Genomic DNA, 25,480 nt, shown 5'->3' with positions numbered 1-25,480 from the left:
GAGCACTCAGGGCTAATTTCCTTAAGAATGGATGTGTTTGATCTTCTTGCAGTCCATGGGACTCTCAAGAGTCTCCTCCAGCACCAGAATTCAAAAGCATCAATTATTTGATCAATTCTTCTAGAACGCTGAACTAGGTGAACCCAATAGTTGGTAGAAGGAAGATTCCTATGTAACTCTGGCTTCTAGCACCCTTAATTATTAAAAATAATAATTTGGTCCCCTTGCCATTTTATCATTGGCTAGCTGAAAGTGGCAGGGGTAAGGTGGCATCTTCTGTCCTCAGTCGCCCTCTCTGTCCCTCCCAGGTATTCCATGGGCCACACCAAGACCCAATTCTGCCTGCAATCATGTGTCAAGCCCCTTAAATACGCCGTCGCTGTCAGTGAGCTGGGCACTGACCGAGTGCACCAGTATGTCGGCAAAGAGCCCAGCGGGCTTCGTTACGACAAGCTTTCTCTCAACGAGGAAGGTAAGGTGGGCAGAATTCCAAATGACGAAGAATGGAGGAGTGATGGAGAGCAGCCAGTGTGTCTCTGTGTGAAATACCAAGGCTTGGATCCTCACTGATCCGGCCACAAAGCTTACAAAGTCCTCTTGGGCAAGTCACTAGCCAGGCTCACGCGTAACACTAAACCATGGTTTGGCTATATACAAATGAGCCGAAGTGAACCCAAGCAAAGCTTTGGAGTTGCGTGTTTTCTTCCCTCTTCCCACATTCTTCAACATTTCTCTGATGAAAACAGGGACTGTTTTCCCAGCGGAGACTTTGAGTCTCTGCAATGGGTTTTCACGGAGCGAGACCACCAGGAATGAGCCAGGTCTGTGCAGATTTTGTTTTTGCTAATAAAGAGTTAACTGTTGTTGTTGTTTTCTAATAAAGAGTTAACACCACTTGCTTCGTGTGATCTGCTGCTAGATTGCTCCCAGCACTATAGCATGAAAACATGAACATGCAAGATTGTTACCATCAGTCATTCCAGAACACTCTGTGTGTGTGTCCCTGTGTCAGACAACCCCCCCCCCCATAATTTGGGGACAAGCTGAGGCATAATAAGGGGCAATGTTCCATGGTCATGTTCCACCATGATCATTGATGCCGGTTGTTTCCAAATGCCTCCATTTTGGAACATTTCGGCTCCTGAACATCGAAAACCCAGAAGTAAGTTGTAATGGTTATATGGGGTTGCTCGTGTGTAAGCTGCCGCCACTCCTGGCTAGGTAGCCTGGTTAAACCTTTCCTGGCTGGACAGCCCTTCACTTCGTGGCTGTTCAGTCGCTAGCAGAATCCGTCAGTGGGCGTTTCTTGAACTTCTTCCAGCAGAGAAGTTCTTTGACGCCAAGTCTACGCCTACTTTCCCTGCGCGGAAGTCTTCTGCGCAGGGTGGGTGTGGGCAGCGGAGGACCTGTGCTCTCCCCGCTGGTCTCCAGCGAAGAGTCCTGGAGCCCCCTCTCCGATTCCCCCATCCGCCCCCCTTTATCCCTGGTGTTACACTGATTTCCTTCCCCAGCCGATGAGTTCCCTCTCTCCCTGCTTGGCCCTTCTCCGGCATCGCTTGGGAGCCCTGCTTCCACTTCTGGCTCCGATGTCAGTTCCCTGACATAAGTGTTCCAGTTTTCGAATGTTTTCCGGAAGCTGAACATCTGACACAGCTTCCGCTTGAGTGCAGGAAGCTTCTGCAGCCAATCAGAAGCTGCAGCTCACTTGTCGAATATTTTGGAAGCCGAACAGGCCTTTGGAGTGGATTACGTTTGACAACTGTGGTTTGATTGTATTTAATTTTCTTGCACTGACATCCAGCCTGTACATGTAACTCCCTGGTGGTTCCCCATCCAAGCACTGACCAGTCTCAGATCTACTGAATAATAATAATAATAAATTACAGTATTCTTTATACCCCGCCCAGCTGGCTGGGTTTCCCCAGCTACTCTGTATAGTGATCAGATGGGAATACCATGAGACCATCTGATCACTACACTCTGGGTGGCTTAGCTTCAGTAAGTTGTTGTACCATCTTCATGCTACACCTTTGGTACATAACTGGATAGGCAAACAATACTGTATTATGTTCTTGGGCCGGCTGTAGGTTTTGTCTTGATGGACTTAAGCAAGATGAAGTTTGAATAACCCTGCATTTTTCTTTTTGCGTCCAGGCATCCCCCACAACCCTATGGTGAATGCAGGGGCCATTGTCATCAGCTCTCTCATTAGGGTAAGGCATCTGTAGCCACAGTTCCAGAGGTGGCCTTGGGTTGCCCTGCACTCGATAGTACAAAAAGAAGAGGGCACATCACATTAAGGGGGTAGAGTGAGCACACCTGTGGAACAACCAAACCCTGTCCTGAAGAATATGAACTGGAAAGGAAAGTGGTCCATACCTTGAGAACCACTTTTTCCCTTGGAAGTTCTCAAGTCATGGACAAAACCTAACAGGAATAACAGCATGAGGATCACCTTTGTTGCCACCCAACAGCAAGCAGAATCGCAGAGCCATAGAATAATGAAGTTCACAGCTCAGGATTCTAGTGAACTAGCAGCTTTCTACCTGGTGTCGCTTGGATCTTCTAAGAAGCCAAAAATCCGGTGCAGTTTTGAAATCGGTGGTTTAAATCAGTGCAGTTATTGAAAAGTTCAGTCGGGCATCTTGTTTCAAAATGGCACCCAGATTGTATCCAAACATAAGATCAAAACCTGCTGCTTGGTCTCAGGAACGATTGTGCAAAATTACAATATTTTAAGAGGTGTTCAAATGCAGAGTGAACTGACAAGCATTTTTTGAAACTATAGATTATGCTGGTGTACCTCAGTCAAGTTAGCGGTTGTTGTTAACAATGCGCTGTAACTTAGAATGGCGCTGAGAACCAAGTGTGGCCCTTCTTCCTCAGTAAAGTGTAAACCTCACCTGGGGTCTGGACTACAGCAGTTGTGGAAGGACTCCCAGGTTAGGTGACTGACCCATGGCATCAAGATCTGAATCCAGATTATTGCCTCAAATTTGAACACATGATCTGGTGTCTCTGTGGTTGACCTGTATCTCTAAGATACACAAAATCATAGCCAATGTTAGCAGAGGCATAGTGTGAGGGGTGCTGTGGGTGCTGTGTCATATAGGTTAGTCCTACTCAGAGTCGATCCTTTGAAATTAATGGACATGACTAACTTAGGTCTATTAATTTCACTGAGTCTACTCTGAGCAGGACTTCGCTGGATGCAACTCAAACGTTTTTCATAACTCAACTGACTCCTTTTCTTGTTTTCTTTTAGATGGGCTGTAAGAAAGCTGAGAAGTTTGACTACGTGAGTGTGGCCTTTGCCACTTATTTCAAATCTCCATTTCACAGTTTCTCAAGGCCCAGGTTTCTCAGGATGGCAGAAACCTATTCACTGGACAGTCAAAGTCATTTCTTTTGCAAAACAATCCTGAGTTCTGATTTGGTCTGGGATTCCAGAATCCCTTGGAAGCTAGTGCTGGAGTGGGAGGAACTTGCAGGGCCCACAGAGATGTACTTTCAAATGTTGTTTGTCCTCAGCTAAATTGCAGAACGACAGCAATATTTCTGAAAGGTCCAGTTGGAGGTCGTTTCTAAACAACCTCGGCCCAGTATACCTGGAGGAGCGTCTCCACCCCCATCAGTCCAGCTCTGAGGGCCTACTGCCGGTTCCCTCACTGCGAGAAGTGAGGTTACAGGGAACCAGCCAGAGGGCCTTCTCGGTAGTGGCGCCCGCCCTGTGGAACGCCCTCCCACCAGATGTCAAGGAAATAAACAACTATCTGACTTTTAGAAGACATCTGAAGGCAACCCTGTTTAGGGAAGTTTTTAATTTTTGATGTATTTATTGTGTTTTTTATACAGTGGTACCTCTGGATTTGAACAGGATCCATTCTGGAGACCCGTTCGCATCCTGAAGCGAATGTAACACCCAACTGCGTGGGTCGCATTTCGCCGTTTCCGTGCATGCGCATGACATCGTTTTGAGTGTCTGTGCATGCGTGAGCGGCGAAACCCAGAAGTAACAGGACGTGTTACTTCTGGTTAGCCGCAGAGTGCAACCCGAAAATGCTTAACCTGGAGCGTATTCATCACGATGTATGACTGTATTCTATTGGGAGCTGCCCAGAGTGGCTAGGGAAACCCAGCCGGATGGGCGGGGTATAAATTATTTCTTCTTCTTCTTATTATTATCAATGGCAACCCTCTGTCCATCTTCTGCCATAGGAAAGTTCCCTATCTACAAGCTAATACATGTAGACTAACATCACCGTCGCCTATTATTACTGCTGCTGCTACTCAATTAATTGAATACTTCTATTCAATTAATAAATAAATTGAATAAATAATACTACTACTAATGGGTGCCTATTAGTATATTATGTAATACAGTGGTACCTCAAGTTAAGTACTTAATTCGTTCCGGAGGTCCATACTTAAGGGAAAGGAGAATGTTAGCCGCTTTGAGACTCCTTAAAGGGAGTGAAAGGCGGGATATCAAATCCAAACTCTTCTTCTTCTCTTCTTCTGTTCTTAACCTGAAGCACCACTTTAGCTAATGGGGCCTCCTGCTGCTGCCGTGCCGCCAGAGCACGATTTCTGTTCTCATCCTGAAGCAAAGTTCTTAACCTGAAGCACTATTTCTGGGTTAACAGAGTCTGTAACCTAAAGCGTATGTAACCTGAAGCGTATGTAACCTGAAGCGTATGTAACCTGAGGTACCACTGTACTTGTATATTGTGTAACATAAAATGGACACTGAAGGAAAAGAACTGTTCACTGACTGACAATTTCAATAAGCAGGAAAAGGAAAGGAAGCTAAAGAGAGATGGGGGCGGTGGTCTGGATCACAAACATATCTGAAAGACCTTCTTGCTTTGATTGTAGGTGCTGGATTATTTGAAGAAGATGGCCGGGAATGAGTATGTGGGATTCAGCAATACCACGTAAGGCCAGCAGGAGGGGCAACAGCATCCTGCGTTGCTTTTGCAAGAGTTGCTAATAACGCTTATTTTGCTAGTAGCGAGTTTGTTTTTAATTGAGAAAGTGTGGATGCGATTAAAATCGGTACGTAGGGCAGGAAACTCTCATTTTTAATGTAAGTGATAATTCCTGAAGGGTGGGCAACCCAGAATCTGGAGAGAGAAATCAAGGAGTGTATGTGTGTGTGTGTCTTAATAGGTTTCAATCAGAGAAAGAAACAGGAGACCGGAACTATGCCATTGGATATTATCTTAAAGACAAAAAGGTAAGAAGGAGAGGAAGAGGAGGAGGGAGTTCTGTTTATTTTTTTATTGGTTGCTTGTATTTCGTTAAAATTCCATACAAGACTTAGAACCAGAAAATGGGGTAAAAGGTAAAGGGACCCCTGACCATTAGGTCCAGTTGTGGCCGACTCTGGGGTTGCGGCGCTCATCTTGCTTTATTGGCTGAGGGAGCCGGCATACAGCTTCCGGGTCATGTGGCCAGCATGACTAAGCCGCTCCTGGCGAACCAGAGCAGTGCATGGAAATGCCGTTTACCTTCCCGCTGGAGCGGTACCTATTTATCTACTTGCACTTTTCGAACTGCTAGGTTGGCAGGAGCAGGGACTGAGCAACAAGCAACGGGAGCTCACCCCGTCACGGGGATTCGAACCGCCAACCTTCTGATCGGCAAGTCCTAGGCTCTGTGGTTTAACCCACAGCGCCACCCGTGTCCCCTAGAAAATGGGGTAAAGGCAGGGAAACATTGTTCCAGCAGGTGAGGGACCCATCTTGGGTTGCTGGATGATGTTGAGAGAGGGTGCCTTGGTCCATCCTTGCCAGTGTCTGATGTTGCCGTATTCATTTTCTTCCCTGTGCCACAGTGCTTTCCACAGGGAGCGGACATGACGGCAGCTCTCGACTTATACTTCCAGGTGAGTTGGCTTTCTGGACCCCCTCCTCCGCTGGGAATTTGGGTTCCTCCTGAGTTATTTTCCAAGTTCAGAGGATCCGAGGCTGAAAGTGTAATCCGTGAGAGGGATGAGTAAGCAAGATCTTTCCGCTGGGTGTGGCATTTTTTGTGGATGTCTGGATTTATCAAATACACTATGTAACCTGCATCTCAATGGAAAATAACCATCTGTTTAAAAACATACTAAGAATAGATTATTTAGCAATTCTTAATAGCTAACAGAGATAGCAGGGTCACCGTTTTGAGAGGGCGGGGTGGGGGCTGTTCCCAATGGAGTGCTTTATAACACAGGTTAAAATGCACAGCTTTTTTGCCATTTAATCTTGAATATATCCAGGATTAGGCCTTCACTAGAGTGGAGATAGTGAGACACTTGAAGACTTCCACAGGTTATACAGGCCAAAGTTCTTTCCAGTGTGTCTGGCACATAGCTTTGGCAGAGAAACTGATCTAACAAAGCAAGATTTATTCATTGTAGTACAGTATCCATTTATTGCACACATTAATAAGGCCACATCTGGGTAATACATGCTCATTCCTTCTGGAACAAAACTCTTACCACTGACAGTCACAATCTGCTATTCATTTATCTCGTAGTCTGCTCATTTTCTTATGTGCGAAATTATCTTGTATTCCTGTACTGTATCTAGTTCCCCTGGCCTATGTTAGTTGTTATTGGCTTGTTATAACTAACCATTGCCTACTTCATTTTAATGGAAGTTCAAGAAACACACACACACAAACACACAGTGGTACCTCAGGTTAAGTACTTAATACGTTCCAGAGGTCTGTACTTAACCTGAAACTGTTCTTAACCTGAAACACCACTTTAGCTAATGGGGCCTCCTGCTGCTGCCATGACGCCAGAGCACAATTTCTGTTCTCATCCTGAGGCAAAGTTCTTAACCTGAAGCAATTATTTCTGGGTTTGCGGAGTCTGTAACCTTAAGCGTATGTAACCTGAAGTGTATGTAACCCAAGGTACCACTATACACACACACATTTCCAGGAGTAGGCCTTGAACCTCAATGTGAATTTTGTCTCTCCAGCTGAAATCTGAAAGGGCACTCCAGTCTTTACAGATAAAACATGTTTTTCAAAAATCACAAGAACCTGCCTACCCCCCAATAACTTCAGTTATGAAAAGCCAACCTCAATAAGACAGATTTCCCCAAACACCTGAACAACTGGTTCTAGAAAAGCACGGACAAATTCAGGTGCAGATTCTGCAACACACATACACACAGATTCCTGCACCACGGTTAGTCTGCTCCTCAAGGGGTTTGAGGAACCTGGTTTTAACTTTCCATAGAATTATATTGATTTGAATCCTTAGTGTCCAACTCTGTTACAAAGAGGGCATTCTTAGAAATTCAATTCTAGGTTTTCTTCTAGGCTAGTGATTCATGACGGAACCAAAAGTTCAGTCCAGTTTTGCTTCTTTTCCTAGAAGCAATCTGTACACTGCTCAAAATCAGGCAGATTCTAGTTGATTTGGGGATCAGTGCTAAGGTTATTTTAGAGCTTATGCAAAAATAAGGGTGGGGTGAGGTAACAGATAGTCAAGCCCACCTTGGACTAGACTGCTTCAAAGTGCAGCTGAGGAGACTGGCTTTCCATGTTTGAATTGCAATCCATGTAAAAAACCTATTGTACCTAGAATGTCAGTAAAAGGGATTTCTCCCACATATGCTACCATATTTTCCCACATGAAGGGAGATTTTGACATGGGGAGTTTTCAAATGCATAATCTCCCACCTGTAGTCTTTTAACTGGAAAGACGGCATATTTTTCTCTGTGTGTTAAACAGAGAGTTGTGCCCTTCAATGTCATGTCTCAATAGAGTCCAGGGTCCATTTCTGGGACTAATTTATAGCTCCAGACCAGTGGTGTCAAAACTTTTTTTAAAGAGGGCCAGATTTGATGAAGTGAAGGGCCGTGAGGGCCAACCAAATGGCTGGCCAGAGTTGTTAACCCTTTTTTTAGGATTTTACCCCAGGAAACAAACTGCCACAGGGGCTGGATTAAACCAACCAACGGGCCGGATTAGGCCCCCGAAACGGACTTTGCCTGCTCTAAACCATGGGTAGGCAAACTAAGGCCCAGGGACTGGATCTGGCCCAGTCGCCTTCTAAATCTGGCCCACAGATGGTCCAGGAATCAGTGTGTTTTTACATGAGTAGAATGTGTCCTTTTATTTAAAATGCATCTCTGGGTTATTTGTGGGGCATAGGAATTACAGTGGTACCTCTGGATATGAACGGGATCCGTTCCAGAGCCCTGTTCACATTCAGAAGCAAACGCAACCTGCATCAGCGGGTCACGATTTGCCGCTCCCGCGCATGCGTGCGACGTCATTTTGATTGTCTGCACATGCGCAAGCCGCAAAACACGGAGCTAACGCGTTCCGTTACTTCCGGGTCACCGCTCCGCGCAACCCGAAAGCGCTCAACCTGAAGCACATTTAACCCAAGGTATGACTGTAGTTTTTTTTTTAGTTTTGTTTTTTTCAAAATATAGTCTGGCCCCCCACAAGGTCTGAGGGACAGTGGACCGGCCCCCTGCTTAAAAGGTTTGCTGACCCCTGCTCTAGACACTGGAACCTATTATGATTCTGATAACTTTGAATATTGCTTCTTTGTTAATGATACAATAACGATTTTTCCTCCTGTTCCCCCCCCCTTTCCCTTTAATCCCCTCCACCCTGCAAAGCTGTGCTCTGTGGAAGTAACTTGCGAGTCCGGCAGTGTCATGGCGGCCACACTGGCCAATGGTGGCATCTGCCCCATCACAGGCGAGTGTGTGTTGAGCGATGAAGCTGTCCGCAATACCCTCAGCCTCATGCACTCGTGTGGCATGTATGACTTCTCTGGAGAGTTCGCCTTCCATGTAAGTGTCTGCAGTATCTTTTGCTGGGCTGCAAATGGGAGACAATTATGTGTGCATCAGTATTGGAGGGTGTGTGTGGATGTGATGATGATAATGATGATTTATTGAATTTATAGATCGCTCAATACCCGGGGGTCTCAGGCAGGGGCGTACGAAGGGAGGGGTGGAGGGGGCAGGATTCTGAATTCCAGTTGCTGGAAACTGCAAGAGGGTTGTGTCACCCAGCTCTACCCCTCCTTTAAATCAGAACCAGTGAAGGCAGTGAAGGTCCTGGAGGCGGTTGGAGGATGGATGGCGGCTAACAGATCGAGGTTGAATCCTGACAAGACAGAAGTACTGTTTTGGGGGGACAGGGGGTGGGTGGGTGTGGGGGATTCCCTTTTCCTGAATGGGGTAGCTGTGCCCCTGAAAGACCAGGTGCGCAGCCTGGGAGTCATTTTGGACTCACAGCTGTCCATGGAGGTGCAAGTCAATTCTGTATCCAGGGCAGCTGTCTACCAGCTCCATCTGGTACGCAGGCTGAGACCCTTCCTGCCCGCAGACTGTCTCGCCAGAGTGGTGCATGCTCTGGTTATCTCCCTCTTGGACTACTGCAACACGCTCTACGTAGGGCTACCTTTGAAGGTGACCCAGAAACTGCAATTAATCCAGAATGCGGCAGCTAGACTGGTGACTGGGAGTAGCCGCCGGGATCACATAACACCAGTTTTGAGATCTGCATTGGCTCCCAGTACGTTTCCGAGCACAATTCAAAGTGCTGGTGCTGACCTTTAAAACTCTAAACGGCCTCGGTCCTGTATACCTGAAGGAGCGTCTCCACCCCCATAGTTCAGCCCGGACACTGAGATCCAGCGCCGAGGTCCTTCTGACGGTTCCCTCATTGCGAGAAGTGAGGTTACAGGGAACCAGAGAGAGGGCCTTCTCAGTAATGGCACCCGCCCTGTGGAAAACCCTCCCTTCAGATGTGAAGGAAAGGAGCAGCTATCCTATCTTTAAAAGACATCTGAAAGCAGCCCTGTTCAGGGAAGATTTTAATATTTAACGCTGTACTGTTTTTAACACTTGATTGGGAGCCGCCCAGAGTGGCTGGGAAACTTAGCCAGATGGGCGGGATATAAATAATAAATTATTATTATTATTAGTAGTAGTAGTAGTAGTAGTATTAGTATTATTACTATTACGTTCAGGTCTTGCTTGTGTTCACTTCTAATAGGCGTCTGATTGGCTACTGTGGGAAAAGGATGTTGACCTAGAAGGCCCGCTGGCCTGATCCATAAGAATATGCTCTTACAAAACATGAGGAAGAATTCTGTGCTGCTCAAAAGCAAGCTCGTTCCTTGCCCTTCATCTAATTTCCCTCCCGCTTTTGCTTCCTCATCTTCAGGTTGGTCTACCCGCCAAATCCGCAGTCTCTGGCGCCATCTTGCTGGTGGTGCCCAACGTCATGGGTGTGATGTGTCTGTCGCCCCCTCTGGATAAAGTTGGCAACAGCACGAGGGGGATTGGGTTTTGCCAGGTGAGTTTCCCCACATACATAACAGGCAGAATGAGCGCTGATAAAGCAGTCAGTGAGAACAACCTGGTTGAATTGGGTGGGATGGCTCAATGCAGTCCATCTTCCAACTTCCATTCCAGTGGCGTGTGGTGAATTTTTTTGCAGGGGAACAGTTAGGGCCAGAGGCACCAGCTTGCAAAGGTGATTGAGGCGGAGATTTGATTTGAGTTTCTACTGAAATGAGGCTGCATTTTAATGTTGTGCTTAATCTTGTTTTTAAGTTGTATTTTAATCAATTGTTTTTACCTGGTGTTAGCTGCCCTGAGCCCGGTCTTGGCTGGGGAGGGCGGGGTATAAATAAAACAACTTATTATTATTATTATTATAAATGCATTTGCATAATCTATAAACATCTAGAAGTTGCCTGATTTTTTTTTTCTGCTGCAGACTTCAGATTTTATTTAAGACCTTCCAAACCCAAACTTGGATCTCCCACTGTTTTTGGACTACAGTTCCCATTATCCCTGACCACTGGTCCTGCTAGCTAGGGATGATGGGGATTGTAGTCCAAAAACAGCGGGAGACCCAAGTTTGGTAAACACTGGTTTAACCCTTTGAAGGTTTCATGGTGAAATGTTCTGCTTGTGACTTCACACTTCTCTTCCCACTTCTGACCACTTTCCCTTGTGCTTTGCATGCTCCCTGCTACCTTTCGTCTCTTCTTTCTGCAGGAACTGGTCTCGCTGTTCAACTTCCACAACTACGACAACTTGCTGCACTGCACCCGCAAGATGGACCCACGCCGTGAAGGAATCGAAGTTAGAGTAATGACGGAAACGGTTGTCTGAAAGATAATGACAGATTTTAGTGGAAGAGGGCAGAAGTGAAGCTTGGGATGGGATTATCTATCTATCTATCTATCTATCTATCTATCTATCTATCTATCTATGGCACCAGTGACCTGTCAGCATATTATTATAATAAGCTCTGGATTCTACGCTGTTGGGTGCTTTGTGGATAAAAACTTGTCAGGCTGGCAACGACTGGACAAGTATTATTTAGAACTCCTCCAGATAGCTTCAGTGATAAGTCCCCACACCTCTCACCTTCTCAGTCAAGAAATAACTCACAGAAATATCCATGCAGCTCCCAACCGCCACCTCCTTTCCCCAATACCATCAATTATTTGAAATATATTCCCAATTATCTGAAATATATTCCCAATTAAATTACATTACAAATACTAACATTTTTTGCTTTAGTTACAGGTAGGTAGCTGTGTTGGTCTGCCGTAGTCAAAATAAAAAAATTCCTTCCAGTAGCACCTTAGAGACCAACAAAGTTTGTTACTGGTATGAGCATGCACACGAAAGCTCATACCAATAACAAACTTTGTTGGTCTCTAAGATGCTTCAGGAAGGAATTTGTTTATTTTTTGCTTTAATCAACATGCATACGTTGGGAGTGTTGAACACCTCCAAAATGAGGAGGACTAGAAATAACATTTTGAGTACAGTGGTACCTCAGGTTACATACGCTTCAGGTTACAGACTTCCGCTAACCCAGAAATAGTGCTTCAGGTTAAGAACTTTGATTCAGGATGAGAACAGAAATTGTGCTCTGGTGGCGCGGCGGCAGCAGGAGGTCCCATTAGCTTAAGTGGTGCTTCAGGTTAAGAACAGTTTCAGGTTAAGAACGGACCTCTGAAACGAATTAAGTACTTAACCCGAGGCCCCACTGTACTGTGTGGGTGAAGTCAGAGAATACGAATAGTCCCAGCTGTAGCACATTCCGTAACGTTCAGAACACTTTAAAATAGGATTAGGCAAATTCATGGAGAATAAGTCTATTGGTGGCTGCTAGCCACATGGGCTATGCATCGCCTTCAGTTACTGGGAATCACAGGGAGAGTGCTGTTTTGCCTGGGTTGCAGGCTTCCCATGGGGATCTCATTGACCATAGTGAGAACGAGCCTTTGGCTTGATCCAGTAAGACTTTTCTTACATTCTTAACACCTCGCTCCATCTCTTTCAGAACAAGACAGTGGTGAACCTGCTGTTTGCTGCCTACAGTGGCGACGTCTCTGCTCTTCGGAGGTATGGGCCAGCCAGACTAGGGGAAAGACAGTGCTGGGGAGAGATTTCTTGAACTGCCTTTCGAATATACGATACAATATCTTTATTATCATTGTCCCATACAGAACAATGAAATTGAGAAATCTACATAAGACATTCAAAAACCCCTAAAAACTCTGAAACCCCATTTAAAAATACAATATACTCCTATAGAGGGACGCGGGTGGCGCTGTGGGTTAAACCACAGAGCCTAGGACTTGCTGATCAGAAGGTCGGTGGTTCAAATCCCCGTGATGGAGTGAGCTCCCGTTGCTCGGTCCCAGCTCCTGCCAACCTAGCAGTTCGAAAGCACGCCAAAGTGCAAGTAGATAAATAGGTACCACTCCGGCAGGAAAGTAAACGGTGTTTCTGTGCACTGCTCTGGTTCTCCAGAAGCAGCTTAGTCATGCTGGCCACATGACACGGAAGCTGTACGCTGGCTCCCTCGACCAATAGAGCGAGATGAGCGCCGCAACCCCAGAGTCGTCCGTGACTGGACCTAATGGTCAGGGGTCCCTTTACCATTACCATTATACTCCTATAGAGACTCCTTATACCGTGTTTAAAGCCAGAATTGCTTTTGGGTAGAAACTGTTTCTCAGGTGGCTAGTCCTAGTCTTTATGACCCTGTACCTTCTTCCAGAAGGCAGACGCTGAAAGAGATTATTTCCCGGGGTGTGCACTATCCTGCGCTATCTCTGCAGCTTTCTTTTGGCACTTGGCAGCATACATTTGATCAAAGGTGTGAAGAGTGCACCCAATTATTCTCTCTACAGTCTTTACAACCCTGGAACCCTGGGATGGGGAACTTGTAGCCCTCCAGATGTAGCTGGACTACAATACCCATCAGCTCCAGCCAGAATGGACAGTGGCCTCGAGGATGATGGGAATTGTAGTCCAACAACAGGTGGAGGGCCATAGGTGCCCCATCCTTGATCAAGTTCAGTGTTTCCCAAACTTGGGTCTCCAGCTGTTTTTGGACTCCAAAAAACAGTTGGATCTAGTTTATCTGACTATAGTTTAAGTTGCTCTATGTGGTAGTCCTCCTCAGAGTAGGCCCATTGAAATTAAGATACATGACTAGGTAAAAGGTAAAGGTACCCCTGCCCGTACGGGCCAGTCTTGCCAGACTCTGGGGTTGTGCGCCCATCTCACTTAAGAGGCCAGGGGCCAGCGCTGTCCGAAGACACTTCCGGGTCACGTGGCCAGCGTGACATCGCTGCTCTGGCGAGCCAGAGCTGCACACGGAAACGCCGTTTACCTTCCCGCTGGTAAGCGGTCCCTATTTATCTACTTGCACCCGGAGGTGCTTTCGAACTGCTAGGTTGGCAGGCGCTGGGACCGAGCAACGGGAGCGCACCCCGCAGCGGGGATTCGAACCGCCGACCTTTCGATCGGCAAGCCCTAGGCGCTGAGGCTTTAACCCACAGCGCCACCCGCGTCCCAAGATACATGACTAGCAGCCTGTTAATTTCAGTGGGTCTATGAGCAGAACTAGCATTGGAAATAACACTGACTCTCTTCTTGGCTTCCCTCTAGATTTGCCCTGTCAGCCATGGACATGGAACAGAAAGACTACGACTCCCGCACAGCTCTTCATGTAGCTGCAGCTGAAGGTAGCATGCTGGGGCCACAAATGTTTCATGAGTCTAGGGCCATGTTTGCACCTTGCAGGCTTGCACAGCCCCAACACACCTCAGGCCTTCAGTCATGCACTTCTCTGGTGTCCCTCTGCCCAGTGTTTTTGCACCTGGCTATGGACCACTTAAGGTCGGCGGTTCGAATCCCCGTGACGGGGTGAGCTCCCGTTGCTCGGTCCCTGCTCCTGCCAACCTAGCAGTTCGAAAGCATGTCAAAGTGCAAGTAGATAAATAGGTACCACTCCGGCGGGAAGGAAAACTGCATTTCCGTGCACTGCTCTGGTTCGCCAGAAGTGGCTTAGTCATGTTGGCCACATGACCCGGAAGCTGTATGCCAGCTCCCTCGGCCAATAAAGCGAGATGAGCGCTGCAACCCCAGATTCGGTCATGACTGGACCTAATGGTCAGGGGTCCCTTTGCCTTTACCTATGGACCACTTAATGACCAAGTGAAGATGCCTAGATGCCAGGATGGTACCTGACATCTCCACCAACTGAGGATCATTGGATATGGACTGTTCCCATACACCAGGCATGGCCAAACTTGGCCCTCCAGATGTTTTGGAACTACAATTCCCATCATCCCTAGCTAACAGGACCAGTGGTCAGGGACGATGGGAATTGTAGTCCCAAAACATCTGGAGAGCCAAGTTTGGCCATGCCTGCCATACATCAATGCCCCACCCTGTAGAATTATATCAGTTATATTTTATCTGCACAAGCAGAATAAATTTCTGGATCCCAAATGCTTTTTCCTGTGCAGCCTGAGCAGGAGCAGTCACAATTAAGAAAAAGAGGTTGGAATGTTGTTTAGTCGTTTAATCGTGTCCGACTATTCGTGACCCCATGGACCAGAGCCCGCCAGGCACTCCTGTCTTCCACTGCCTCCTGCAGACTCATGTTTGTAGCTTTGAGAACACTGTCCAACCATCTTGTCCTCTGTCGTCCTCTTCTCCTTGTGCCCTCAATCTTTCCCAACATCGGGGTCTTTTCCAGGGAGTCTTCCCTTCTCATGAGGTGGCCAAAGTACTGGAGCCTCAGCTTCAGGATCTGTCCTTCCAGTGAGCACTCAGGGCTGATTTCCTTCAGAATGGATAAGTTTGATCTTCTTGCAGTCCATGGGACTCTCAAGAGTCTCCTCCAGCACTGATAATCATAGTCCATCATTTGAAAAACAAGACTTTAGAGCTATATTATGCAAAAATAGCAACTAGTCATTCCATTTTGGCGACTGCAACTTTGGTTTAAGGAGCCATTTTGCACCAGCATATATCTGAGTTTCTAACGCTGCTTCTGCCCTAAAAGTGGAGCCTAGTGTGGTGGCAGCGCTATGGGGTCAATGGTGCATTGCTTCAATAAAATGCAACACACCGTTTCTGTTAAGTGCACTCACCATGTTCTTTGAGATTTGTTGTTGTTTTGTCATTTAGTCGTGTCCGACTCTTTGTGACCCCATGGACCAGAGCACGCCAGGCACTCCTGTCTTCCACTGCCTCCCGCAGTTTGGTCAAACTCATGCTGGTAGCTTCGAGAACATTGTCCAACCATCTCGTCCTCTGTCGTCCCCTTCTCCTTGTGCCCTCAATCTTTCCCAACACCAGGGTCTTTTCCAGGGAGTCTTCTTTTCTCATGAGGTGGCCAAAGTATTTGAGCCTCAGCTTCAGGATCTGTCCTTCCAGTGAGCACTCAGGGCTGATTTCCTTCAGAATGGAGAGGTTTGATCTTGCAGTCCATGGGACTCTCAAGAGTCTCCTCCAGCATCATAATTCAAAAGCCTCAATTCTTCGGTGATCAGCCTTCTTTATGGTCCCGCTCTCACTTCCATACATCACTACTGGGAAAACCATAGAGGAACATAATAAGAATCAAAGGCTATCAAAGATACTGAACCAGGGACATAAGTGGGGAAGAGCATTTAGGTGCAAGGATAGTGAAAATGGCAGGCGAAAGATAGAAGGCATCGGCTGGGAACTGGAGGCACCTGACATGAGAACAAAATAAAGCTATGTATTGATGCTGAAGAGGTTTCCATTAGCGATGGAAATCTAAGGTCCCAAACCAGAGGTGGATAACCTGTACCCACCATTTCAAGATCTTGTTGGACTCCAACTCCCATCAGCCCCAGGATGGTGGGAGTTGGAGTCCAGTAGCATATATAGGTTTCTCTCCCCTGCTCTAAACTTTTACATGTCTCCACAAACTCTATGCAACCTTAGGGATAAAAGATGCAGGAATCTCTGTCTCTCCCCCCGCCCCCTTACATTCCCAGCTAATCAATTTTCTGTGTTTTAAGACAAAAGTTAATTTCAAATATTTTGACTAAGCAGGACTGTACAAAGTAATGCTTGTTTTACATTGGGACTGTAAAAAGTCCCAGGCTTTAATGTAGATTAACGGGTATTTTTAAGGCTCTGTCTTAATGAGAGGTTAGCAGACTGTCACAGCTCATACACAAGGAACTCTGGTTTTGTAGCAAGAAAGGGACCTCAAATTAAACTATCACTGTGCTCTCTGCAAGCTATAGGGGTTTTGGGGGGGCAGAACAGGGGGCATTTAGGAAGAATTATACCTCTTTCAAAGCAGCTTAGGCAGTTTCACTGTGTCCATCTATTGCTATGAGTAAGCTACTTGCTCTGTAATAACTTTCCTGCAATCCACCAACTCTCTGCTTAAATAACTTTGTGACTTGTTGGGGGTGGGGGTGGACCAAGAAGTTGAACCTTAAAATTCTGTTATTCCTCCCCCCTGCCCAGGTCACCTGGAGGTTGTGAAGTTTCTGGTGGAAGCCTGCAGAGTAAATCCTTTTGTCAAAGACAGGTGAGGAATAGTAGGCTTATGAAGGACTGGGGAGAGGGGAGGTCTGTTCTTAGCTGGGACATCAGGGATTGCCACAGCCAAAGAGAAGATGTCAGAGAGCCTGTTGGGCCTTCCCATTTGGCCCACTGGTGTATTTTGGCCCAAACCACCCCTACCTATCAATCTGTCCATCACCTGACGACATACAAAATTGGGTGCGACAAGTAAACACATGGAGCCAAACTGAACAGGATTAATTGGGCACAAACCTTAGCCTTGCTTCTTCCTTTCCAGTAACAAAAGGCACTTTTTGAATGAGGTACCCATCTATGGTGGCTGAGAAAAGCACCCATTTTTATTTTTTAAAGCACCAAATTCTAGCTTGATATGAAGAATCAACAACATACTGTATTCTTTGCTCTAGAAGACTCACTTTTTCCCTCCTAAAAAGTAAGGGGAAATGTGTGTGCGTCTTATGGAGCGAATGCAGGCTGCGCAGCTATCCCAGAAGCCAGAACAGCAAGAGGGATCGCTGCTTTCACTGCGCAGCAATCCCTCTTGCTGTTCTGGCTTCTGAGATTCAAAATACAGTGGTGCCTCGCAAGACGAAATTAATTCGTTCCGCAAGTTTTTTCGTCTTGCGAGTTTTTCGTCTTGCGAAGCACAGTTTCCCATAGGAATGCATTAAAAATCAATTAATGCGTTCCTATGGAGACCGCTTGCCAGGCTGGCGGTGCGGAGAAGGGCTTTTCTCCCCACCGCAAGCCTTCAGGACAGGTCCGGGAACAGAGGGGAAGGCGCGCAGCGCTTCTCCTCTGTTCCCGGGACTTGCGGTGGGAGGAGGGTTTTTCCTCCCCACCGCCAACATTCAGAACAGCATTCTGAATGTTGGCAGTGGGGAGGAAAGCCCTCCTCCCACCGCAAGCCTTCAGGACAGGTCCGGGAACAGAGGGGAAGGCGCGCAGCGCTTCTCCTCTGTTCCCGGGACTTGCGGTGGGAGGAGGGTTTTTCCTCCCCACCGCCAACATTCAGAACAGCATTCTGAATGTTGGCAGTGGGGAGGAAAGCCCTCCTCCCACCGCAAGCCTTCGGAGGAGGCTGGCGATGGGGCGGAGAGCCCTCCTCCCCCCGCCAGGCTTCGGAGGGCTTCTCCGAAGTCTGGCGGGGGGAGGAGGGCTCTCCGCCCCATCGCCAGCCTTCGGAGGAGCCCTCCGAAGCCTGGCGGGGGGAGGAGGGCTCTCCGCCCCATCGCCAGGCTTCGGAGAAGCCCTCCGAAGCCTGGCGGGGGGAGGAGGGCTCTCCGCCCCATCGCCAGGCTACGGAGAAGCCCTCCGAAGCCTGGCGGGGGGAGGAGGGCTCTCCGCCCCATCGCCAGGCTTCGGAGAAGCCCTCCGAAGCCTGGCGGGGGGAGGAGGGCTCTCCGCCCCATCGCCAGGCTACGGAGAAGCCCTCCGAAGCCTGGCGGGGGGAGGAGGGCTCTCCGCCCCATCGCCAGGCTTCGGAGGAGGTCCGAGGACAGTGGGGAAGACGCGCTGCACTTCCCCGCTGTCCCTGGAGATTTCCCTATGGGCTTTCGTCTTGCGAAGGAAGCCCATAGGGAAATTCCTTTTGCGAAGCGCCTCCAAAACGGAAAACCCTTTCGTCTAGCGGGTTTTTCGTCTTGCGAGGCGTTCGTCTTGCGGGGCACCACTGTATTTTTTTTTCTTGTTTTCCTCCTCCAAAAACTAGGTGCGTCTTGTGGTCTGGTGCATCTTATAGAGCGAAAAATACGGTACTTAAGGGTATGCTCCCAATTCATCCTTTCCAGCTGCAACCATGGTTTGAATTCAAACTGCACCAACAAAGATGCACTCCTCCTTCTTCCCTTGAATCACCTAGCATCATACCTCTTCTGGTGACTGACAGACAGGCAGTCCCAGCCACCCATCAAAGTGATCTGTGTTGAGTTCTAGATCTGGCATACTGACTGGATCCAGTTTCTAAATAGATAGTAGCTGCACATGCCTTCATCTCTTTCCTTCTCTGCAGGTGGGGGAACATTGCCTTGGACGATGCTACGCAGTTTAATCACTTGGAAGTGGTGAAGCTACTCAAAGATTACCAGGACACCTACGTATTGGGAGCCAGCCAGGCTCGGGAAGCAGCTGAGGACCTTTCCAAGGAGAACTTAGAAAGCATGGTGTGAAAATTGTGAACTATTCTGTTAGCTGCATTTCAACACAAACTTAACTAGGTCACTTGCTCTCATTTCTGAAAGGAGGCAGACACACCAGTGGACGTACTTCTGCTTAGGATTTGAGCTGAGATGTGGTTTGGTGGGTCCATCCTAATGGCTATTCCTGAAGTTTCATGCGGTCAGTCTCCCAATTCTTGGGTTATAGGAAACACCTACACCAGTTAGTTCCATGCACAAGCTCGATACTTGGTGACACAGCAGTAAACTTGATAAGAGTCCACAGAAACTGAGCTAGCAGCTATTGGCGTGAGAGACCAAATTGGGACCTTGTCTCTTAAGCGCTAACACTTCACACTGCCTGTAGATCAAAGCAGACACTCCTTACATAGGCAAAAGGCATTTAAGGCCCAAAGTAGGCGTGCCCCTTTGCCCTACACTGTTATCCCACTAAGTACTATGACTTGCTGTTGCTCCCTTCTTTCAAATAATTGTGAACCTCAGCATGCAGTCCTAGTATTTGTGTAACTGGGATGGAGGAAGCTTTCAGGCTGCAGAGTTTTATCTTTTTTAACATTGCCATTTGATATACAATTTGTTAGGGTGGTTTGAAAAACAAAAATACTTTAAAACACCAGCTTTGAAGACCAGAAAGGGCAAAGTGCACACCCACCTCAAGCAGTGCCTGCAATGCTGGAGATAAGACAATCTCTCTGGGCCTTAGTTTTCTAGACAAACTAAACATTGCCCTAACTTTCTAGACAAGTCCCAGGATAAAAGCAGTAAGATCAAGAGGTGTGGTAATACGGGTAGACAGTTACAACCCTAAGCATATTTGTTCAATATTTAATTGTTAAGTCCCAACTGAATTTGCATGAGTCGAACAAGTGCATTCAGAATTGGACTCTGGAATAAAGAGAGAAGTTCAGAGCAAATGGTAGTGTTTTCTTCACAGAGCCTATCTCCTTTCAGCAGCAATTCTAGACTGAAGGGTGTTTGTTTGTTTTAAAGCTTTTCTTAAACCATGGGATATTTTCAGGAAAAAGCACTGGTCAGTCCAAAGCAGCTTAAGAAAGCACCAACAGAAAATACAATGTTTCAGATAAATTTATTTTTTATTGATTGTGATAACTACACAACTGCCAACACACATACAGTTAACAGAATGCTGCTGCTCTTCCTTGATTAAAAAAAAAATAGCTCCTTGTTGTCTTCAAGTTGTGTTCCATAAAATAAAGCACACCTCTGAAGAATGTGTCAGTGTGCTAGATCTGAGAGTACTGTGAAAAGAGTGACCACAGATAGCTGTTATTTCTGGCTTGATTTGGCACCCATATATTGCTGCTCCATTAAACATAGACAAAACCCTGTACAGGGAAACCCCTGCTAAGCCAGGGTATAATGGAATGAGGTGGGATTATTGGGCTGTGTATTAAAAGAAAGTCATTCCTATATATCTGATTATGTGCAACGAAGTTTATCAGCTCCAATGGGTATGTCAGCATCTTAGATGCAGGCTTACTTTGTCCTCCCACTGGCCCAGCAGAGGGCAATGGTGGCTATGCATTGTACACAGAGAGATCCAAGTTTCTCTGCCTCCAGACATCTGAAAGCCTAGGCAGATACTTAGGCTGAGAAAGGGGACTCTATACATTATTAAGGACACGGGATAAGAGCACCAAAAGGTGTGGCTGATCACACACAACAGCTGCAAAGAAACAAATTTGACCGTGGAGCAACCACATACATTTTCCATATGGACAAACCCTAACTTAAGCCAAGTGCACCCCGTGTTTGTAGACAGTTTGTAGACAGCCAAACAACCTCCTTTTACGAGAATAATGGAGCAGAGACAGAAAATCAGAACATGTGGTCTTCAGTGCTCTGAATAGTATCTTACTACATTCCAAATGAGATACGTTTCAACCCGGAATCCAAAGACGTCATCTTTTCCTAAGAGAAAACAGTCAACGGGCTGAATGGTATATATAGATATGAAACTTTGGCTCCTATGACAAGGGTATTGGAGGAGAGGGATTCCTTCTTTTATGTACCACTCTGAAGCCTCATATTCCAAGCGGATTGTTCGTCTCTCCAAACATCACTAAGCTTGAGAGGTTTTCAGTTCCTGTCGAGAATTTCAGGTACATCGAGGCCTGAATGCGTGATCAGTTCACCATCCCAGAGGGCAAAGGCGGGAACTAGGGGGCCTTGGAACTCACCAAAGATGCTGTGGACGGACACATGTTTGCTTACATCCACCAGGCTGAGTTTCTTGCTGTCGTAGTCCAAGAACAGACCCACTCTCTCTGGGTGGCCGATGTTCTTGATTGGAGTGGTCTCATTAGCGAACATGGCATTCCAGTGCCGGTTCGCATAGGAAAAGACCCAGGAGCGGTCATCTACTCCAACGCAACCGTCCCGGGAGATGTCCACGTCTGCTACCCCTATGCGGAATTGCTGCGATTCTTTGACAGTCACTTCCCAGTAGTGACGCCCACTGGAGACAGCCGTGTCACCCAGTACCACAGCCCAGTCTCTGAAGCGTTCAGGATTCCGGGGAACGCTGGTGGGGTCAATCCCCACCATACGGTAAATGACACCAGTGTTCTTTTTGAACAGATCCAAGCTGCTGTGGGCCGTTCTCTCATCCAGCTTGAAATTGATCTCTGCAGTAAGAAAGAAAATTGCATGAGAGTCCGTACGTTTTGCTGCTTCTCTCAGAAAGGAAGCAAGGTTAGCAGAACCATTTTACTCTGTGATCACCGAGGTTTTCCACCTTACAAGAGGTGAAGAGATGTTGCTGGACTGCAAATCACACCATCCTCAGCCAGAGTTGTAATCCAGAAACATCTGGAGGACCACAAATTCCCATCCCTGACCCTGCTTTACAGTTACATTTGTTGAACTAAGGGAGCTATTATGTTTCCTTTTGCACAGATAGATGTTAATAGAAATAACAACACACATTTACTATAGGGGAAATGGGTGTACTTGCTAAATAATAAGACAAAGCATAAGGCATCAACTTGGAGAAAAGGGTTAAGGGAATAGGGCTATCATTCAATTGGACATTTTAGTTGTTCCAGTCAAAAGCTGCATCAGTTTCTGTAAGAATAAAAAAAAATGTTCTAAAAACAAAGTATGGTTTTTCTTCAGATTCATGTATTTTCCTGAGATTAGAATGAGAAAGGCGCCTCTTTATATTTTTTATATTTTATCAAAGCATAGACACCAGAAATTAGGCTATCCCTGTCCAGTTAAGGGCATAACTGGGCCACCAGCCATAAATATGGAGGGGAGCGTGGATTATGAACAAGGTCACTCAAATCACAACACTCTCCCCCCTGCAAAATGCAATTGCCACAAATGCTATGGTTAACAACACAACCATTCAGAGGGAGGCTGGGTAGTAACCAACTGTGCCATCTGGTAACTTCTTCTTCATCATCACCATCATCATCATCATTTCAGCTGGCACCTTCATTATATACTTTTAGGCTCCTGGAACAAACGTTCCTCTTCAACCAGGCCTCTGGCTGATGAACATCCAATACCTTTTTAAATGTGTTGTGGCACAGGGTGGGAGGTTACGGGTTTGTTTCTATTATGTATTTTGTGTTTTTTATCTTCTATTTTAATGTTGTGATCTACGGAGGAAGGGTGGCAAACTGATTTAATAAACCACAACAGCAACTGAAATAATATTTTACTGGATGAACACTCCACCACTTTGTAGCCAAGAGTCAGCATTCAGCAGTCATCTATGTAGCGTTATGAATCAAAATGCAATCTTACCCCAGAAGCTACACTCTCTACTTCTCTAAGGGTTTTCATAGCAGCATAACTGTGCCTCTGTGGTAATGTATAGGCTACAGTTGATCAGATAGATAGATAGATAGATAGATAGATAGATAGATAGATAGATGATATAGATAACACACACGGACACAAACACTTACTGACTTACATTAGGGATATCTGGAATCGAATAAGGAATCTCCTGCCCGCAAAGCCTGTGTTTTAATACTGAGCTACAGAAGCTCTCTTTAAATCATACTATGAAGAATTGCAAAACTACAGGGTTACCTCGGGTTACATACGCTTCAGGTTACATACGCTTCAGGTTACAGACTCCGCTAACACAGAAATAGTACCTCGGGTTAAGAACTTTGCTTCAGGATGAGAACAGAAATCGTGCGGTGGTGGCGCGGCAGCAGCGGGAGGCCCCATTAGCTAAAGCAGTGCTTCAGGTTAAGAACAGTTTCAGGTTAAGAACGGACCTCCGGAACGAATTAAGTACGTAACCAGAGGTATCACTGTATTGGCAAACAGTCTTGCAGGAGAACCACTAAGCATTATAAATGGCAGCCATGGGCTTAGCCAGGATTTATGGGGATGGGGGCAGAACCAACCTATCTGTGATGCGATGGGTCAGTTAGTTAAGTATTTTAAGTATTTCCTTCTGGGAGTTATAGGGGTAGAAGTACCTAAACAGTATAGAAATTTATTTATGTATGCAACTACAGCAGCAAGAATGTAATTTGCCCAAAAATGGAAAGAAGACGATCTGACGAAAGAAGAATGGACACAAAAACTTATGGACTATACAGAAATGGCAAAATGTACCGGGGGGGTGGGGTGGGGAATAAGAAATCAAGATAACTAACTTTTTACAAAAGAATGGAAATGGTTTATTGAATATTTGCAAATAACTACCAGACTTTTAGAAGACATCTGAAGGCAGCCCTCTTTAGGGAAGCTTTTAATGTTTAACAGACTACTGTATTTTAATACTTTGTTGGAAGCCACCCAGAGTGGCTGGGGAAACCCAGCCAGATGGGCGGGGTGTAAATAATAAATTATTATTATATTATTATAAATTGTAAATAGATAAGGACTTTGGCAGGATTATTGTAATAACTGGCAGTTTTGTAAGAGTATATAATTAAAGTAGGTGAATAAAAGAATAAGTTAATTTAGAATATGAAGGAAAATATTTAAAAAAAATTAAGGAACTGCAGAAAGAGGAGGAAGTTGAGTCTTGAAATGTTTAAATGACTGTAGAACTACTGAAATGTATATAACTGAAAATTACAAAGTATTTTTATTTATTTACTTGATTTAGGGGGACAGCTACCCCCTGCACCTCCATGACTGCTATAGTACATAGTATATTCAGCTTCGTTACTAAGCTAAGCTGATTTATTTATAGCACTTATACACCACATAATCATAATCATAATAATAAATTCTAAGCAGGTTACATACAATATTCTATAAAAGTCGCAACAACACACATACGCCATGTTAAACTCATTTTGCTGGCCAAAAAACAGATGTTCTGAGGCCCTCGAAGTATCCCGCCTCTTTATGAAGGGCTCATTAGCAAATAATGGTACTGCTATATTGTATTATCATTATTAATTATTATTATTATTAGCAGCAGCAGCTACTTAAAGCGAGCGACTCAAGGACCCTTAATTGGAAAAAGTGCAAAAGAGTCGACTCGGCAGAGGTCCTGCGCGTTTAAGAGCGTCGTAGCAGGCAGAAGTTCAACAGGTGCAGGTTTGCTCGATGTGACGGTGTGGAGCCTTCTGCCTGCTGAATTTCTACCTCAGCTATCACAGCCCAACGAAAGGATGACGAGCAACCCTAAACACGGTGTCATCGTGCCCGAGGAAAGAAACATTCGTAAGCAGCGCAGAGCCGCCACTGGGTATAACTGCAAGTACCTCTCCGGGGCGCTTCTCCCCCTAAACGGCGCCCCGCGACACACAGGCTCCAGGCTCGCTGCTTCACACCCCTCAGCATGGGCGCCGCCATTTTGGAAAGGGCACTGCTCAACCACGCGTGGACGGCGCCTGCGCGATTGCTCCTTAAGGCGGCTGCGGCCGCCATCTTGGAGGAGGGCAACAGCCGCCCCCGCCTGCGGATCTCTCCCGCCATCTTAAAGCCAGGCTGTCGCTATTGGTCCGGGAGAGCCGAGCTTCAGGGTCGCCATCTTCTCATAGGGCGCGGCGCTTTCTGATGCCGCCGGCGCCATCTTGAAACGGAGGGAAGGCCGGCGAGGCTGTCATTTTGTTCTTGTTAGAGGGGTAGTTCGTGGCTGTGGGCTAGACTAGAGAGAATAAATTGCTGAGATTCTTTTGGGAACGAACCCAAATTGTTGAGGGGTGTTTTTTTTTTTGGGGGGGGAGAAATCTCCTCCCGCCCCAGAAAATAGTGGTTTTAAGCTTTTGTTTATATATATATATATATATACAATTTTTATAAATTTTTCTGTTTCACAATTTAGAATACTCATTTTAAACGTCTTTAAAATATCCATGACCTCCCTTGTTCTCTTTCCATGGTTCATTTTACATATCATAAATTCCTGCATATTTTACATAAAATAAAGCATTCAGTATTCCATTACTACATCCATCAAAACTGATTTACAC

The 25,480-nt window shown here is 46.2% G+C and overlaps 2 protein-coding genes across 8 annotated transcripts in view; one reads left to right on the top strand and one right to left on the bottom strand.

The window, feature by feature from the left end:
• Positions 1–19,969, top strand: part of GLS2 (glutaminase 2) — a 34,899-nt gene extending 14,930 nt beyond the window's left edge. For 4 of the 7 annotated variants that reach the window (XM_081898661.1, XM_081898663.1, XM_081898657.1 and 1 more), the window contains exons 6-18: positions 309–472; positions 2,155–2,213; positions 3,266–3,298; positions 4,879–4,937; positions 5,173–5,239; positions 5,840–5,890; positions 8,641–8,817; positions 10,202–10,333; positions 11,044–11,151; positions 12,347–12,408; positions 13,966–14,042; positions 16,819–16,882; positions 18,890–19,969. In XM_081898661.1, the coding sequence (XP_081754787.1) occupies positions 309–472; positions 2,155–2,213; positions 3,266–3,298; positions 4,879–4,937; positions 5,173–5,239; positions 5,840–5,890; positions 8,641–8,817; positions 10,202–10,333; positions 11,044–11,151; positions 12,347–12,408; positions 13,966–14,042; positions 16,819–16,882; positions 18,890–19,046 (1,210 nt within the window). In that variant the 3' untranslated portion in view covers positions 19,047–19,969. The remainder of the gene's footprint in view (positions 1–308; positions 473–2,154; positions 2,214–3,265; positions 3,299–4,878; positions 4,938–5,172; positions 5,240–5,839; positions 5,891–8,640; positions 8,818–10,201; positions 10,334–11,043; positions 11,152–12,346; positions 12,409–13,965; positions 14,043–16,818; positions 16,883–18,889) is intronic. The other 3 variants (XM_081898658.1, XM_081898659.1, XM_081898660.1) reach the window with 3 other exon arrangements.
• Positions 19,970–20,130: 161 nt separating this feature from the next.
• SPRYD4 (SPRY domain containing 4) lies at positions 20,131–24,998 on the bottom strand. Its single transcript, XM_081898990.1, has 2 exons — positions 24,770–24,998; positions 20,131–21,703 (listed from the first exon to the last, which is right to left on the bottom strand). Exons 1-2 carry the CDS (start codon positions 24,981–24,983, stop codon positions 21,156–21,158), a joined length of 762 nt encoding a protein of 253 aa, XP_081755116.1. The 5' UTR covers positions 24,984–24,998; the 3' UTR covers positions 20,131–21,155.
• Between the last annotated feature and the right edge of the window lie 482 nt (positions 24,999–25,480).

The sequence above is a fragment of the Podarcis melisellensis genome (assembly GCF_964234715.1).
Source record: "Podarcis melisellensis genome assembly, chromosome: 2".
NCBI classification, from domain to species: Eukaryota; Metazoa; Chordata; class Lepidosauria; order Squamata; family Lacertidae; genus Podarcis; species Podarcis melisellensis.
The sequence above is the reverse complement of the archived record's forward strand: the minus strand, read 5'-3'. Positions and strand labels throughout refer to the sequence as shown.

Excerpts from the sequence above, each read along its gene's own strand:
- SPRYD4 (XM_081898990.1), bottom strand. The coding sequence starts at position 24,983 with ATGGCGGGAGAGATCCGCAGGCGGGGGCGGCTGTTGCCCTCCTCCAAG. Across the intron at positions 21,704-24,769 it reads GGGAGAAGCGCCCCGGAGAG|AGATCAATTTCAAGCTGGAT; the intron begins GTACTTGCAGTT and ends TTCTTACTGCAG.